This window comes from Mercenaria mercenaria, chromosome 4 (genome assembly GCF_021730395.1).
Source record: "Mercenaria mercenaria strain notata chromosome 4, MADL_Memer_1, whole genome shotgun sequence".
Taxonomy (NCBI): domain Eukaryota; kingdom Metazoa; phylum Mollusca; class Bivalvia; order Venerida; family Veneridae; genus Mercenaria; species Mercenaria mercenaria.
The window spans coordinates 72,421,432-72,439,753 of record NC_069364.1 but is presented as its reverse complement, the minus strand read 5'-3'; the positions used below and the strand labels follow the sequence as shown (position 1 = coordinate 72,439,753).

Here is an 18,322-nt window from a genome sequence, read left to right as displayed (position 1 = left end):
TATTCTCACCAGTTATCAATGGGATAAAAAATAAGACTGACTTGGAGATTAATTTAGTTGACAACGTCTAGATATTAATATTGTAAAAATGACCCTATGTTATTAGATATCAATAAAAATGAAGTATAAAATAAAATACATATTTGTAGTGTAGAACCAGCTGGGTAAAAACGTAATTTACGCATTCACTGAAACGTTTCCAACAGTTGTAACTTTTTATGTTCACTTGTTATAAAAAAAGACATGTCAGCACGATCCTTACACGATCCTTACATTTGCAATCAACTGGATCCAGTTGTTCGAAACTTTAACAGGCGATTGAGTTAACGGTCGATTGACTTTATCAGTAGATTTCGACAGTTTAGAAAACTTAGAAAATCAAATGCACTTGTTAAGGATTATAAACACTAAACCATCTTTACAGTAAAATTAAAACATCATACTAGTGTTTCCCACCCACCAAGACTAGTATCATAAATAGAAATTTAACAGGCGGTTAGTTTAACAGCTTAATGCAGTGGTCGTGGGTTCGAGCATCATTGGGGTCACGACCATGACTTCTCATATGACCCCAGTACTAGTTTTCATAGGAAACGGACTCGAGAGTGGTTACAATAAGCTTAAACAGTTAAAGCTTTCATCACAATCGAGCTAAAACAAATTAGTATAAACTAAACTAAATTACAGCCTGTTAATGTTTCGAACAACTTGGCCCAGTTGGAAAGTAAAACAACTACATCATTCTTACAAGAAGGGCACGATATAGTAAAAGGTATTCGTAGTCCTACGAGCATCTACGCACTAACTATATCCTGATAAACAAAGTAAACAAATAAAAAAAATAACTAACTAACTAAATAAATAAATAAATAACCTGGCTATCAACGAATCAACGTATCTGTCATCGTGTTTCGCCAACATGCAAACTCCTCACAAAGACTAATTGTTCAGCATGCAGTCCAATTTTGAGTATTTTTGAGAAATCCATATTTAACTGTTTAGCATTAATTTTGTGACTGCAAATGACTCAAAGTGTTAATGAACGTTAAATCTTAGTAAATCCGGTATTTGAGTAAAACTGAATTTATACAAATAACCTGCATTCTTTCATATGTCCTACTGACAATTAAGCGCTAACGGTACAAAGATGATATTACTCTTATAAAAACACGTTAATCCTAATTTCTATAGAACGCGTGGGAGAGTTTTCATTAATTGCAGTTTTTATGTCACGTGGTCTAAGTCGGATAGACAACTCGTGCCGTTGTCTATCCTATACATGTTACACTCTCATTTTTATTGTGTGTTTTTTGATCAAGTAAGATATGATCATACAGTGACATGTGGGTATGAGTGTCCTATGGACACACATACAGTTTCATTCTTACTTTAATATTACTGAACAGATTTGCTTCAGACTTGAAATGTTTGTCAGTTATGCAGCATATATTATGTATAGAAATAGGTGCCTTTTATTATATTCTTTAATGCATAGTTGTTTGTAATCTAAAGTATCAAAAAGAAGTTTTTTGCTGTTAAATCTAGACATTCCACAGTCCAGGTACATTATTTACCCATCTATAAGATGATCCTGCTATAAGAAGGGTTCCTTAACCTTTAGCAGGCTAAATTTCTAAAATGGACTGTTCCATCATTCAGTTTGGGCAATACCATGCATTTATTATTCGAAGGGGTGTTCACTGAAAATTTACTAACTGAATAGCGAACATTGCAGACCATGATCAGCCTGCACAAATGTGCAGGCTGATCTTGGTCTGCACTGATCGCAAAGGCAAAACCAATCGCCGCCAGCATGCTAAGGGTTAAATTTCTTCAAAATCAGCAGTATTTGGCCGTAGGTCAATGACATTTGCTTACTTATTAGATGAGGCAGCACAGTAGGTCTGATTTTTAAAGGCACTGACCTCCAGATCATGTGATAACAAAAAAAAGTGAATTTTTTTAGATTTCTGAAAATTCTTGCTATACATGTATTTCTTAAGAAGGCCTTGAAACATAGTTACTGACACTGAGATTATAAGTTATGGAAACACATAAGAATTAGTTGTTTTTACTAATTATTCCCATAAAAAATGAATAGCCTTTGTAACCAGAGGTAAACTGCCTTAATTAATATAAAGCTTTATATTTAACAACCGTTAAACTTATGTATTCCTCCATGGTTTATTGGTGAAGACCGCAGGAAAATGTTTATTGCTGTGGGGATGCAGGTTCTATTCCCGACTCGTGCTTGTTTTTTTCTTGATTTGGCAATTTCAAGATAGTTTAGAAACAAAAGCTCTAATGTTCTAATGTTCATATTACCAAGAAAGATAATTTTTCAGCCTAAGTATCAGTTCTGGAGGTCAGTACCTTTAAGGAGAAAAACTTTGTTGTAGTCATTAGACCAAGACATAAGCACTATCTTTATTTATTTCCAGGCATTAAAAAGAAGACATAATGGGAGCTAAGAAGAAGGGAGGAAAGAAAGGAAAGAAGGGAGGCAAGAAGGGGAAGAAGGGAAAGAAGTCCAAGGAGCCTCAGATGACAGCGAAAGAGGCCATACTGGCGTATCAGTAGGTTTAAACTGAAATTTTCAGTGTCGTTTTAATATTAATATTATAATGCTTATTATGAAATTAGAAGAAAAAAATACTTACTAGTAATTAATTCTTTTTTTGTTATTTGTTTCTAGAATTAATGTTATTGAAAAGAAGTTGGAAGACGTGATGTATGAAACACGAGGATGGGAGGAGAAAAATAAACGTCATCAAGAAAGGGTAAATGTTGTTTATATAGTTTTTATACCCCCGAAGGGAGGCATATAGTTTTTGAACCGTCTGTCGGTCTGTCCGCAATTTTCGTGTCCGGTCCATATCTTTGTCATCGATGGATGGATTTTCAAATAACTTGGCATGAATGTGTACCACAGTAAGACGACGTGCAGTGCACAAGACCCAGGTCCGTAGCTCAAAGGTCAAGGTCACACTTAGACGTTAAAGGATAGTGCATTGATGGGCGTGTCCGGTCCATATCTTTGTCATCGATGGATGGATTTTCAAATAACTTGGCATGAGTGTGTACCACAGTAAGACGACGTGCAGTGCGCAAGACCCAGGTCCGTAGCTCAAAGGTCAAGGTCACACTTAGACGTTAAAGGATAGTGCATTGATGGGCGTGTCCGGTCCATATCTTTGTCATCGATGGATGGATTTTCAAATAACTTGGCATGAATGTGTACCACAGTAAGACGACGTGCAGTGTGCAAGACCCAGGTCCGTAGCTCAAAGGTCAAGGTCACACTTAGACGTTAAAGGATAGTGCATTGATGGGCGTGTCCGGTCCATATCTTTGTCATCGATGGATGGATTTTCAAATAACTTGGCATGAATGTGTACCACAGTAAGAGGACGTGTCACACGCAAGACCCAGGTCCGTAGCTCAAAGGTCAAGGTCACACTTAGACGTTAAAGATCATTTTTCATGATAGTGCATTGATGGGCATGTCCAGTCCATATCTTTGCCATTCATGCATGGATTTTAAAATAACTATGCATGAATGTGTGACACAGTAAGACGATGTGTCGCGCGCAAGACCCAGCTCCGTAGGTCAAAGGTCCTAAACTCTTAACATCAGCCATAACTATTCATTCAAAGTGCCATCGGGAGCATATGTCATCCTACGGAGACAGCTCTTGTTTATGATAATTATAGGGGTACACATCCAGATTTATGAAAAGTATTTATTTATTAGAAAGTGTACATTGGCCCCCAGTGGGGCTGAGCTAGTTTTATTATATGGCTATAGTTGTTTTATCTGAACCCACTAGCCCAAATTTAAAATAATTTCATGAATGTAAATGTTTCATCATATATGGCTATCGTAGAAACATTGAGACTCGTCTTGCCAGAAACTCTTGGTTTGATTTCAAAATATTAATGTTGCACAGATGTCCCTTGGGTGACCCTTTAGCTGTATTCTTCAGATTATTTTGATGTGTTAAAAATATGAACGCCAGTGAGCTTGGCTAGTTTCATCTTTATTAGTACATAGAAAACTATGAAAAATTTTTCTTCTTAAACTGTGGCCCAGTTTCAAAATTATTTTACTGAAATGTCCCTGGAGTGACGCTCTTCCCAGTTCCTTCCAGCCATGTTGATTTGATAAAAACAAGGTTTGAGGGGCAGGTCTAGCTTTCTCTGTTTATGACATATTCTCTGAAAATGCAAGCCCATGCAGGTAAGTTTGGAAATAATTAATTAATTTCACACAAATGTTTTTTGGGTAACCTTCTACCAAAGTCCTTCAGACCATAATAAATCTTCTATGTCAGAAATACGGCTTCCTTACCTTAAAGTGGAAAAATCTTCTTGTAAACTTCTGGTTCCATTTTAGAATAATTTCATAGAAAGTTTTCTTTGGTGATCCTGTACTAAGTTTTGTCAAATACATGGGCACCAGAGAGTGTCACATTTTCCAATATCATTTATGTATAGTGGTTCCTAAAACAATCTGAAGTTCAGAAACTGCTGGCCCAATTTTAAAATGGTTATGTCTCCCACATGTAGTGGGGGAGACATATTGATTTAGTGCTGTCTCAGTCAGTCTAGTGGTAGAGCGTCCGCTTCGAGTGTGGGAGGTCGTGGGTTCGATCCCCGGCCGCGATGTAAAAATAGTACTAGTAGCTTCCTCGCTTGGCGCTCAGCTTTAAGAGGATAGTGCTAGGACTGGTCAGCCCGGTGTCAGTATAATGTGACTGGGTGGGGTATCATGCCACGTGTCTACGGCGTGATATTCCAGTGAGGCAGTACTATAAAGTTGGGCATTGTGCTCACTGCTACAAGTAGACACCGTCGTTTATATGACTGAAAAATTGTTGAAAAAAACATTAAACCCGAACACACACACAGTGTGTCAGTTGGACTGTCTGTCACAAAGTTTATATGTGCAACTCTTTCAACACCACAAGGGGGATTTACACCAAACTTCCCAGGAGTGATCATTGCCAACCTTAGTTTGGACATTGATGATGTTTTCAAGTTTTATGATTTTCAGTGGAGTTATGGCCCATGATTCATCAATTTTTATGAATGTTTTGGCCTCTTCTCTTAATATATTATTGGGTGGATTTTCAACAAACCTTACATGAGTTACCACTGCCAAGCCTAGTTGTGTATATTCTTGGAATAATATGGTTAACTGATTTTTATGCCCCCGGCATCTACTGATGCGGGAGGCATATAGTGATCGTCCTGTCCGTCCGTCCGTCTGTCCGTACAAGGTTAACCAAATGGGACCGTTTTGTCTAGCATCAATACCCCTTACTAGAATGACTTGATACTAATGCAGATGTAACCTGTGACCATTCCCCATCTTCAGACATCACCTGACCTCAGTTTGACCTTGACCTTTACCTCATTTTGGACTTGGGTTGCTTTATATGGGCCATCTCTTGGTTAACCAAATGGGACCGTTTCGTCTAGCATCAATACCCCTTACTAGAATGACTTGATACTAATGCAGATGTAACCTGTGACCATTCTCCATCTTCAGACATCACCTGACCTCAGTTTGACCTTGACCTCATTTTGGACTTAGGTTGCTTTATATGGGCCATCTCTTGGTTAACCAAATGGGACCATTTCGTCTAGCATCAATACCCCTTACTAGAATGACTTGATACTAATGCAGATGTAACCTGTGACCATTCCCCATCTTCAGACATCACCTGACCTCAGTTTGACCTTGACCTCATTTTGGACTTAGGTTGCTTTATATTGGCCATCTCTTGGTTAACCAAATGGGACCGTTTCGTCTAGCATTAATACCGCTTACAAGAATGAGTTGATACTAATACAGATGTAACCTGTGACCATTCCTCATCTTCAAACATCACCTGACCTCAGTTTGACCTTGACCTCATTTTGGACTTAGGTTGCTTTGTATTGACAAGGATGCCACCAGGGTCATCAAGCGTTTATTGAACGCAGCTTCTTGTTTCCCTGGAGTTCTGGGCCTTGATTTGTGGCATTTTACAATTTCTGCATGGTATGTGGCGGGAGACATACGTTTTTTGTGAAACAAAACAACTAGTTTTACAGATAATTTCCTTGTGGTTTGTTCAAGTCAACTGTGAATCTCAGGCGAGCAGTTTAAGGTCATCATGACTGTCTTGTCTTTTAAAGTTTGCTTATCTAGATCTACATTCCTGTTGATTTTATTTCAGAATGACAAATTGAAGGAGGAACAAGAGTTACTAATCAAACACTTACTGAAGCAGGCCAAGGATACAGACAAGCTGTTTGCTGGAGAAGAAGTAAAACACAAAGATGATGTGATTGTAGCCATGCATGATAAATGGGATAAAGAGAGAAATAGAGGAAAACAAATAGAAGGTATATATATGGCTTTTATATTGCTTGCTAACCTAAGATGACGTACCATGAATATTTTTTCATTCTGTATGTTTAGCAGAGGCATAGCTGGTTACTATTTATTAGCTCACCTGAGCACAAAGTGCTCAAGGTGAGCTTTTATGATCGCCCTGTGTCCGTCGTCTGTCGTCCATCCATCCGTCATCAACAATTTGACTGTTAACACTCTAGAGGTCACAATTTTGGCCCAATCTTAATGAAACTTGGTCAATACCCTCAATAAAATCTTGGATGAATTTGATATTTGGTCATCTGGGGTCAAAAACTAGGTCACCAGGTCAAATCAAAGGAAAAGCTTGTTTTAAAACACTCTAGAGGTCACAATTTTGGCCCAATCTTCATGAAACTTGGTGAGAATGTTACCCTCAATAAAATCTTGGCCGAATTTTATATTGGGTCATCTGGGTTTAAAAACTAGGTCACTAGGTCAAACCAAAGCAAAAACTTGTTAACACTTTAGAGGTCACAGTTTTGGCCCAATCTTAATGAAACTTGGTCAGAATGTTGCCCTCAACAAAATCTTAGACAAATTCGATATTAGGTCATCTGGGGTTAAAAACTAGGTCACCAGGTCAAATCAAAGGAAAAGCTTTTTAACACTGTAGAGGCCACATTTATGATTGTATCTTCATGAAACTTGGTCAGAATTTTAATCTTGATGATCCTTAGGTCCATTTCAAATCTGGGACATGTAGGGTCAAAAACTAGGGCACCAGGTCAAATAAAAGGAAACACTAGTTAACACTCTGGAGGTCACCACATTTATGACCATGTCTTAATGAATCTTGGTCAGAATTTAAATCTTGATGATCTATAGGTCAAGTTCAAATCTGGGTCAGGAGGGATCAAAAACTAGGTCACTTGGTCAAATCAAAGGAAAGGCTTGTTAACACTCTAGAGGCCACATTTATGACTTTATTTTCATGAAACGTGGTCAGAATGTTAATCTTGATGATTTTTAGGTCAGTTTCGAATCTGGGTCATATGGGGTCAAAACTAGGTCACTGGGTCAAATCAAAGGAAAAGTTAGTTAGCACTTTAGAGGTCACATTTATGACCATATCTTAATGACACTTGGTTGGAATGTTAATCTTGATGATCTTTAGTTAAAGTTTACATCTGGGTCAGATGGGGCCAAAAACTAGGTCACCAGGTCAAATCAAAGGAAAAGCTAGTTAACACTGTATAAGCCACATTTATGACTGTATCTTAATGAAACGTGGTCAGAATGTTAATGTTGATGATCTTTAGGTCAAGTTTTAGTCTAGGTCAGGTGGGGTCAAAAACTAGGTCACCAGGTCAAATAAAAGGAAAAGCTTGTTTACACTCTAGAGGCCACATTTATGACTCTATCATGAAACTTAGTCAGAATGTTAACCTTGATAATCTTTAGGTCAAGTTCGAATCTGGGTCATGTGGGGTCAAAAACTAGGTCACCAGGTCAAATCAAAGGAAAAGCTAGTTAGCACTCTTAGAGGCCACATTTATGACCATATCGTAATGAAATTTAGTCAGAATGTTAATCTTGATGATCTTTAGGTCAATAGGTCAGGTGAGCGATACAGGGCCTTCATGGCTTGTACTGTTTGACAGTGAAGACAGTATTATGACGTGTCAGTAGAACAGACTGAGGGTATTGATGCAGGGAAATTGGTTTAGTTCCATTGGGTACTTAACAAGTACAGAGAAAATTAGTTCCAAGATAGAACATATTGCCTAAATACCTGACATAACATAGAATGATGTTCTCATGAAAGTGGGAACAATGTATTAACTGGCAGCCAGAAATTAGAAAGCAAAGCCCTGTGTGGAAATATCTAGCTTTGTTCTTAAGACTGGAATTGAAAAGAATAGAGATTTTGAATAAAACAAGAGGTCTTCAAAAATTTAGGAGATGAAAATAAGTTTATAAATAAAAAGGAGAAATAAATGACACAACAAACTAAATGTATATAATATATGGCCTAATCATTCTACTGCAGAATTAAAAATAAAATAAAATGATGACAGAGACTGAAATTTGAGTTGATTTTTAAGAAGGTCAGTCTGCATCACTAAAAATTATTTTTTTCTCTACAGAACTGAAAAAAGTAATAGCAGAGACTGAAGCCGAAATAGCAAAGCAAGCAAAACAAGTGGATTACTGGACCAAGTATAAAGACACTGGCCAGCATGATCATGCTACTTTGGTCAGGACACTGGAACAGGAAGTGGACGATATGAGCACAAGCTTCAATGAAATGAAAGGTGAGGTTTTTGTATGTAAAGATGTCTCGACAATCTATTACCAAGATGTGTGTACTGGTCAGAAATCCAGGAAGCAGTGTAGTTAACATAGGCTGTGAAAATTTCCTGTGCTGTTGATGTGATTTAAGTAGATTCAAACTGAACTAGATATGCCAGTTGTCATAATTATCTTTATAACAAAAACACTATGGATATAAATGGTTGTATGAATGTTTAGTTTAAATGTAAAGCCCATCATATAGAAACTACTTGAAAACAGTGTTTTTTAAAATATTTCTGTGTACATGACAGTTGTATATGCTTCATTCTAACACGACCAGCAAATAACCTACATACATGTAGAGTAAAATCTATCGGGTTATTCTGCAATAAACCACTCGCGTGCAATGATGTCATCTGATCCAGGTGCGCAGCAGGGTCGTAAAAAGTAGTTACCATTTCTTTTAACACTGTTGATACTAGTATGTCATGTTAGAATCGAAATAACAAGTTCCCAAGTGGGATTTATAGTAGAATAACCCGAGTTTTTCGTTCTTATTCGAAACAATATATCATTCAGACCTACGGTCTTTGTGATATATTATTACGCATAAGAACGAAAAACTCGGGTTATTCTACGATAAACCACGTTTGGGAACTTATTTCTTAAATATTTGTTGAGGTAATTTTCCTTATTTTATGCCAGTGTTGCAAGTGACATATATGTATTTGTTATGAATTTATTTGAAATAATTATGATTTAATGGTTTCAGAACCTAGACAAATAGCAATTTATCACAGTAAGGTTTCTGATTTTGAAATATTGATGTTGTTTATTGCCTTGAAATGCATGAAAACAGTTTCTATTTTCCTCTTCAAAATAAAAAAAATGTGTACTTTTTGTCAAATTAATGGTTTGGCAGTGAATGTTTGGCTTATGAAAGGATATGATGCGCATTTCAGATCTTTGCTGTGTTGTTAGTAAATTTCAGTCATGTTTTTCGAAGTTTAGGTATGATGGGTATAGACCTCAAAACCCAATGAATTCCAGTCATAAGTTGGGATCTTACACACTAAAATGAAGAGAGTAAAAATATTCTGCATTCAACCAAATAACTAAATTTAAGATTTAAATTGACTTTATATTTCATTGGTTTAGTCTGTTTGAAACATTCAGTCTTTGACTTAGGTTCCATAACTCTTGCTTTTATTATCCCCCGCCGATGAAATCGGGAGGGGGGTATTGAAATGGCGTTGTCCGTCCGTCAGTCAGTCCGTCCGTCCGTCCGTCCGCAGCCATTTCTCAGTAACTATTTGGTAGAATTTCATGAAACTTGAAAAAACATGAACCAAATACTGCGATGTTTGCCCGTCAAGTTTGTTTTTTGTTTGGTCAATTTCCTCGAGTTATTGCCCTTGATTTAAAAAAATGTCCGTCTGCAGCTATTTCTCAGTAACTAACAGGTAGAATTTCATCAAATTTGAAATAGCATGAACCCAAAATTTCTGTGCTGATGCCCGTCAAGTTTTTTTTTTGATAGGTCAATTTCCGTCAGAGTTATTGCCCTTGATTTAATGAAAAATGTCTGTCTGCAGCCATTTCTCAGTAACTAGCAGGTTGAATTTCATCAAACTTGAAACAGACATGAACCAAGATACTGCGACGATGCCCTTCAAGGTTTTTTTCGATTGGTCAATTTTCCATATTGTTATTGCCCTTTAATTGTTTAAAAATCCACAGATCTGTACATAACAAACCAACCAATTGGAAGAATTTCATTAAACTTCTTTCATTCTTTTCCATGAACATTTATTATAACCATGTGATGTTGTGTACCTACACCTGGTCACCACCTTACCTTGGTTTCCCCCCCCCCCCATCATTTTTATTTTATTTTTTCATTTTTCATTTTCTATCAATATTTATAATCAACATGTAAACTGTTGTATCCTCACCCCCCCCCCCCCCCCAGCCCCACCCAAACAAACCATTCATTTTCTTTAAATTTGATTTTGACTAATGAAATTATTTGCTTCTTGGTAACATTCTTAACCTTTTGCTGGATATATTTTTTTGCCGTTCCTCAACTCTGACCCTTTCGGCGGGGGATTCCAATTCATCGAATTTGCTTGTTTTGAATTTTTTTGCCATTTAATACTTAGCATTTTTTTCAACAAAATTTTGTTTGCAATTTATCAGCAAGATTTTATCTCAGTAGTTTCTCATCTTCACTAAATTAAACTTCAAACATTGCTTTGTCATGGCAATACCAACTTAATGATCACATAGGTCACAAAGCGTTTGCTTCATTTTGATGAATTTATTCCCTTTCTTATTAGCTCACCTGTCACAAAGTGACAAGGTGAGCTTTTGTGATCACCCTTCGTCCGTCGTCAGTCCGTGCGTCCGTCCGTCAACAATTTCTTGTCTGCAGGACAGTGGTTTCATTTATGATTTTATTTTAACAAAACTTGCACACAACTTGTATCAGCATAAGATCTCGGTTCCTTTCTTGAACTGGCCAGATCCCATAATGGGTTCCAGAGTTATGGCCTGAAGGGCCCAAAAATTTGCTATTTTGACCTTGTCTGCACAATAGCAGCTTAATTTATGATTTGATTTTTACCAAACTGGCACACAACTTGTATCACCATAAGATCTTGGTTCCTTTCTTGAACTGGCCAGATTCCATCATAGGTTCCAGAGTTATGGCCCCTGAAAGGGCCAGAATTATTTATTTTGACCTTGTCTGCACAATAGCAGCTTATTTATGATTTTATTTTAACCAAACTTGCACACAACTTGTATCACTATAAGATCTTTGTTCCCTTTTTTGAACTGGTGAGATTCCCTTATGGGTTCCCGAGTTATGGCCCTGAAAAGGCCAGAATTAGCTATTTTGACCTTGTTGCACAATGCAGCTTCATTTATGATTGAATTTTAATAACTTGCACAAAACTTTGTGCCCCCCCTCTCAGTTCCTTTGTTGAACGGCCGATCCCATAAGGTTTCAGAGTAAGCCCCTGAAAGGGCCAAACTTAGCTATTTTGACCTTGTCTGCACAATAGCAGCTTCGTTTATGTTTTGATTTTAACCAAACTTGCACACAACTTGTATTACCACAAGATCTTGGTTCCTTTCTTAAACTGGCTAGATTCCATCATGGGTTCCAGAGTTATGGCCCCCTAAAGGTCCAAAATTGGCTATTTTGGCTTTTGCAGCCATATAGATGACTTCATTTATGGTTTTATTTGATACAAACTTCCAAAATATCTTCAACAACAATAATCTTGGATTCCATGGGCAAATCAGATCCAATCGTAGTTTCCAGAGTTATTTTATATCTGATTACCCCCCCTGATCGTAATCAAAAAGGATTTATATCAGTAAGTATTATGGGACTTATTTGAAATTTCATTATTTTCATTAGTTGGACTGAGCCAATCAGGGTAGATAACTATGGACTGATTTTATGTCAGATTACCTCCCTTTATTTCAAATTAAAACGGGTATATCTCCGTCACTAATGAAGATACTGATCTGAAATTTCATTTATGTCAACAGATTTATTTGGCAAATCCTTCTTTTGTTCACTTACAATAATTTTAGTTTTAATTACTTCCCTTTTACGTTACTATAAATACTTTATTTTGAGTAACTTTTTTATTATTGACCATAGGGAAAAACCGAGACCACTTTTCTGTGGTACAACATGGATGGTACCTCCAATTTTTAGGTGTATTTTGACATATCTGTACCTTGTCAGAATTTTTTTTTTCTTTTTTGTTAAATTTCTTCGCTTTGTTGTTCCTGTCCTTTGGATTTTTTCTGAGGACCTTCTTGTCCTCAAGTGCAATGATAACAGGTGAGCGATATAGGGCCATCATGGCCCTCTTGTTCTTAGCCTTTTTTTCAACAATATTCTGTTTGCAATTGCCAGTGATGTAGCAGCTCAGTAAATACACATGACAACTAAATAAAACTTCACACATTCCTTTGCCATGGTAATACCAGCTGATTGATAAAGGTTCAATACTCTTGTGATGTTTCTGATGTAATTATGTCCCTTTTTATACTTAGCCATTTTTTTTCAGCGAAGTTTTGTTTGTGATTGTAAGCTAGTGAGTTACTCAGAAGCTACACTTTTTAGCTCACCTGTCACAAAGTGACAAGGTGAGCTTTTGTGATCGCGCGGTGTCCGTCGTCCATCCGTCCGTGCGTCCGTCCGTAAACTTTTGCTTGTGACCACTCTAGAGGTCACATTTTTCATGGGATCTTTATGAAAGTTGGTCAGAATGTTCATCTTGATGATATCTAGGTCAAGTTCGAAACTGGGTCACGTGCCATCAAGAACTAGGTCAGTAGGTCTAAAAATAGAAAAACCTTGTGACCTCTCTAGAGGCCATATATTTCACAAGATCTTCATGAAAATTGGTCAGAATGTTCATCTTGATGATATCTAGGTCAAGTTCGAAACTGGGTCACATGCCATCAAAAACTAGGTCAGTAGGTATAAAAATAGAAAAACCTTGTGACCTCTCTAGAGGCCATATATTTCATAAGATCTTCATAGAAATTGGTCAGAATGTTCACCTTGATGATATCTAGGTCAAGTTCGAAACTGGGTCACGTGCCTTCAAAAACTAGGTCAGTAGGTCTAAAAATAGAAAAAGCTTGTGACCTCTCTAGAGGCCATATATTTCACAAGATCTTCATGAAAATTGGTCAGAACGTTCACTTTGATGATATCTAGGTCAGTTCGAAACTGGATCACGTGCCATCAAAAACTAGGTCAGTAGGTCAGATAATAGAAAAACCTTGTGACCTCTCTAAAGGCCATATTTTTCATAGGATCTGTATGAAAGTTGGTCTGAATGTTCATCTTGATGATATCTAGGTCAGGTTCGAAACTGGGTCACGTGCAGTCAAAAACTAGGTCAGTAGGTCTAAAAATAGAAAAACCTTGTGACCTCTCTAGAGGCCATATATTTCATGAGATCTTCATGAAAATTGGTCAGAATGTTCACCTTCATGATATCTAGGTCAAGTTCGAAAGTGGTACATGTGCCTTCAAAAACTAGGTCAGTAGGTCAAATAATAGAAAAACCTTGTGACCTCTCTAGAGACCATATTTTTCATGGGATCTGTATGAAAGTTGGTCTGAATGTTCATCTTGATGATATCTAGATCAAGTTCGAAAGTGGGTCACGTGCCATCAAAAACTAGGTCAGTAGGTCAAATAATAGAAAAACCTTGTGACCTCTCTAAAGGCCATAATTTTCATGGGATCTATATGAAAATTGGTCTGAATGTTCATCTTGATGATATCTAGGTCAAGTTCGAAACAGGGTTATGTGTGGTCAAAAACTAGGTCAGTAGGTCTAAAAATAGAAAAACATTGTGACCTCTCTAGAGGCCATACTTGTGAATGGATCTCCATAAAAATTGGTCAGAATGTTCACCTTGATGATATCTAGGTCAGGTTTGAAACTGGGTCACGTGTCTTAAAAAACTAGGTCAGTAGGTCAAAGAATAAAAAAACCTTGTGACCTCTCTAGAGGCCATACTTTTCATGGGATCTGTATGAAAGTTGGTCTGAATGTTCATCTTGATGATATCTAGGTCAAGTTTGAAACTGGGTCAACTGCGGACAAAAACTAGGTCAGAAGGTCTAAAATTATTTAAATCTTTTGACCTCTCTAGAGGCCATATTTTTCAATGGATCTTCATGAAAATTGATCTGAATGTTCACCTTGATGATATCTAGGTCAGTTTTGAAACTGGGTCACATGCGGTCAAAAACTAGGCCAGTAGGTATAAAAATAGAAAAACCTTGTGACCTCTCTAGAGGCCATATTTTTCATGAGATCTTCATGAAAATTAGTGAGAATGTTCACCTTGATGATATCTAGATAAAGATCAAAACAGGGTCACGTACCTTCGAAAACTAGGTCAATAGGTCAGATAATAGAAAAACCTTGTGACCTCTCTTGAGACCATATTTTTCAATGGATCTTCATGAAAATTGGTCTGAATTTTTATCTTGATAATATCTAGGTCAAGTTCAAAACTGGGTCACATGAGCTCAAAAACTAGGTCACTATGTCAAATAATAGAAACAAGAGGACCATGATGGTCCTGAATCGCTCACCTCTTCCCACATGACCCAGTATTGAGTATGACGTCGTTTTTTCTATTATTTGACATAGTGACCTAGTTTTAGAGCTCATGTGACCCAGTTTTGAACTTGACCTAGATATTATCAAGATAAAAATTCTGACCAATTTTCATGAAGATCCATTGAAAAATATTGTCTCTAAGAGAGGTCACAAGGTTTTTCTATTATTTGACTTATTGACCTAGTTTTCGAAGGTACGTGACCCTGTTTTGAACTTTACCTAGATATCATAAGGTGAAAATTCAGATCAATTTTCATGAAGATCCATTGAAAAATATGGCCTCTAGAGAGGTCAAAAGATTTTAATAATTTTAGACCTACTGACCTAGTTTTTGACCGCAGTTGACCCACTTTCAAATTTGACTTAGATATCATCAAGATGAACATTCAGACCAACTTTCATACAGATCCCATGAAAAGTATGGCCTCTAGAGAGGTCACAAGGTTTTTTTTATTATTTGACCTACTGACCTAGTTTTTTAAGGCACGTGACCCAGTTTCAAACTTGACCTAGATATCATCAAGGTGAACATTCTGACCAATTTTTATGGAGATCCATTCACAAGTATGGCCTCTAGAGAGGTTACAAGGTTTTTCTATTTTTAGACCTATTGACCTAGTTTTTGAACACACATGACCCTGTTTCGAACTTGACCTAGATATCATCAAGATGAACATTCAGACCAATTTTCATACAGATCCCATGAAAAATATGGCCTTTAGAGAGATCACAAGGTTTTTCTATTATTTGACCTACTGACCTAGTTTTTGAAGGCACGTGACCCACTTTCGAACTTGACCTAGATATCATCAAGATGAACATTCAGACCAACTTTCATACAGATCCCATTAAAAATATGGTCTCTAGAGAGGTCACAAGGTTTTTCTATTATTTGACCTACTGACCTAGTTTTTGATGGCACGTGACCCATTTTTGAACTTGACCTAGATATCATCAAGAATAACATTCTGACCAATTTTCATGAAGATCTCATGAAATATATGGCCTCTAGAGAGGTCACAAGGTTTTTCTATTTTTAGACCTACTGACCTAGTTTTTGACCGCATGTGACCCAGTTTCGAATCTGATCTAGATATCATCAAGATGAACATTCAGACCAACTTTCATGCAGATCCCATGAAAAATATGGCCTTCAGAGAGGTCACAAGGTTTTTCTATTATTTGACCTACTGACCTAGTTTTTGATGGCACGTGACCCAGTTTTAAACTTGACCTAGATTTCATCAAGATGAACATTCTGACCAATTTTCATGAAGATCTTGTGAAATATATGGCCTCTAGAGAGGTCACAAGGTTTTTCTATTTTTAGACCTACTGGCCTAGTTTTTGAAGGCACGTGACCCAGTTTCGAACTTGACCTAGATATCATCAAGGTGAACATTCTGACTTATTTTCATGAAGATCTTTTGAAATATATGGCCTCTAGAGAGGTCACAAGCTTTTTCTATTTTTAGACCTACTGACCTAGTTTTTGAAGGCACGTGATCCAGTTTCGAACTTGACCTAGATATCATCAAGGTGAACATTCTGACCAATTTTCATAAAGATCCCATGAAAAATGTGACCTCTAGAGTGGTCACAAGCAAAAGTTTACGGACGCACGCACGCATGCACGGACGGACGGACGACGGACACCGCGCGATCACAAAAGCTCACCTTGTCACTTTGTGACAGGTGAGCTAAAAACGACGTCATACTCAAAACTGGGTCATGTGGGAAGAGGTGAGCGATTCAGGACCATCATGGTCCTCTTGTTCTTTTACTTTTAGTTTCTTTAGAATCTTGATATTGTCTCTTAGTGTCCCGTCAGACACACCGTCTTTATTTTTTTTACTTCGACTTATTTTTTTAATTTTCACTTTTAATATTGTGTTTTTCAGAAATGTACTCTTGTTAAAGGCTCATAATGCCTTTATTTGAAATGTGGCTGCCACATTTTCCACCATGAATACAACTGAGCTGCGCCATGAGAAAACCAACATAGTGGCTTTGCGACCAGCATGGATCCAGACCAGCCTGCACATCCACGCAGTCTGGTCAGGATCCATGCTGTTCGCTAACAGTTTCTCTACTTACAATCGGCTTTGAAAGCGAACAGCATGGATCCTGACCAGGCTGCGCAGATGCGCAGGCTGGTCTGGATCCATGCTGGTCCCAAGGCCACTATGTTGGTTCTCTCGTGGTGCGGCTCAGTCATAAACTATTAATATGTTGTTAAATCCTATTTTCAATAACTTTTTTCTCTTAAATTTGTCAAAGGTTTGAATTTTGATGAAAATAGTAGAAAGTTTATTCGAATTTATTGTTTTTGGTTACCTCCCTTTGTTGCTGTAACTGTAAATGTCCATATACAGTATTAGAAGTAGCGCTTTTCTGACCATGTAATTGTGCATATCATCTATTTGGATAGCTGTTTCATTTGTTTTTAACATAAAATTTAAAGCCTTATGGAATTTTAAACTTTTCATCTATTGGGGCAAACTTCATTGTCTGGTCTTGTTTAGTTGATTGTTATTTTATAAATGCATGGATTGTATAATGTATCTTTTTTTTTTTTGGAATTAACTCCTGATATCGCTGTACAGGTTTGAATGTGTGTAATGTTTTGTACTCAGCAACAAGGTTGAAAAATAAAATACACGTGTACAAACACCAGTTCTCTAGCACGAAAGTTTTCAGTTTTTGTTTCACTCATGTAAAGACAGTAGGCAACTTTGATCACTATAGTTGTTGAGGACGAACTGTTACTGGATTGAAGACACTGTTCATGGATAGACTATTATTGATAGAAGACAAATGTTCAGAGTTGATCTGTTATTTGATGGATGCCGAAATTTAAAGGATTAGCTATTTTTGGATGGAAGACAAAGCTCAAGGATGAGATATTATTTGATGGAAGAAATTGTTTAAAGATGAGCTATTATTTGATTGAAGACAAAGCTCAAGGATGAACTGTTATTTGATAGAAGACAAGAGTCAAGGATGAGCTATAATTGGATAGAAGACAAAACTGAAGGATGTTCTGTTAATTGGATGGAAGGCAAAATTCATGGATAGATATTATTGGATAGAAGACAAAGCTCCATAATTAGCTACAATTGGATAGAAGACAAACGTTCAATGATGATCTTTTACTGGATACTGTGAAATCATTATTATTCGTGTGGGACTAATTTTCATGGATTTCGTGGTTGAGTTAATCCACAAAATTTAATCCCAACAAAAAAGTAAAATTCCCATTCATTTTATATTCTAAAGTTGAAATCCATGAATTCATATGCCCATGAAATTGCCGTTTTCACCAAAACCACAAAATTTCATGCCCATGAAATTAAATGATTTTACAATAGAACACCAAGCTCAAGAAAGAGCCATTATTGCATAAAAATCAAAAGCTAAATGATAAACTAATATTGGATAGAAGACAAAGCTCAGGGATGATCTTTTATTAGATGGAATA

General features: G+C 36.9%; 1 protein-coding gene across 4 annotated transcripts in view; it reads left to right on the top strand.

Moving 5' to 3' along the window:
- The window catches only part of LOC123552125 (coiled-coil domain-containing protein 83-like), a 35,421-nt gene that overhangs the window by 6,362 nt on the left and 10,737 nt on the right, over window positions 1–18,322 (top strand). For 2 of the 4 annotated variants that reach the window (XM_045341523.2, XM_045341522.2), the window contains exons 2-6: window positions 2,442–2,576; window positions 2,696–2,780; window positions 6,228–6,396; window positions 8,515–8,682; window positions 9,435–9,461. In XM_045341523.2, the coding sequence (XP_045197458.2) occupies window positions 2,461–2,576; window positions 2,696–2,780; window positions 6,228–6,396; window positions 8,515–8,682; window positions 9,435–9,461 (565 nt within the window). In that variant the 5' untranslated portion in view covers window positions 2,442–2,460. The remainder of the gene's footprint in view (window positions 1–2,441; window positions 2,577–2,695; window positions 2,781–6,227; window positions 6,397–8,514; window positions 8,683–9,434; window positions 9,462–18,322) is intronic. The other 2 variants (XM_045341526.2, XM_045341525.2) reach the window with 1 other exon arrangement.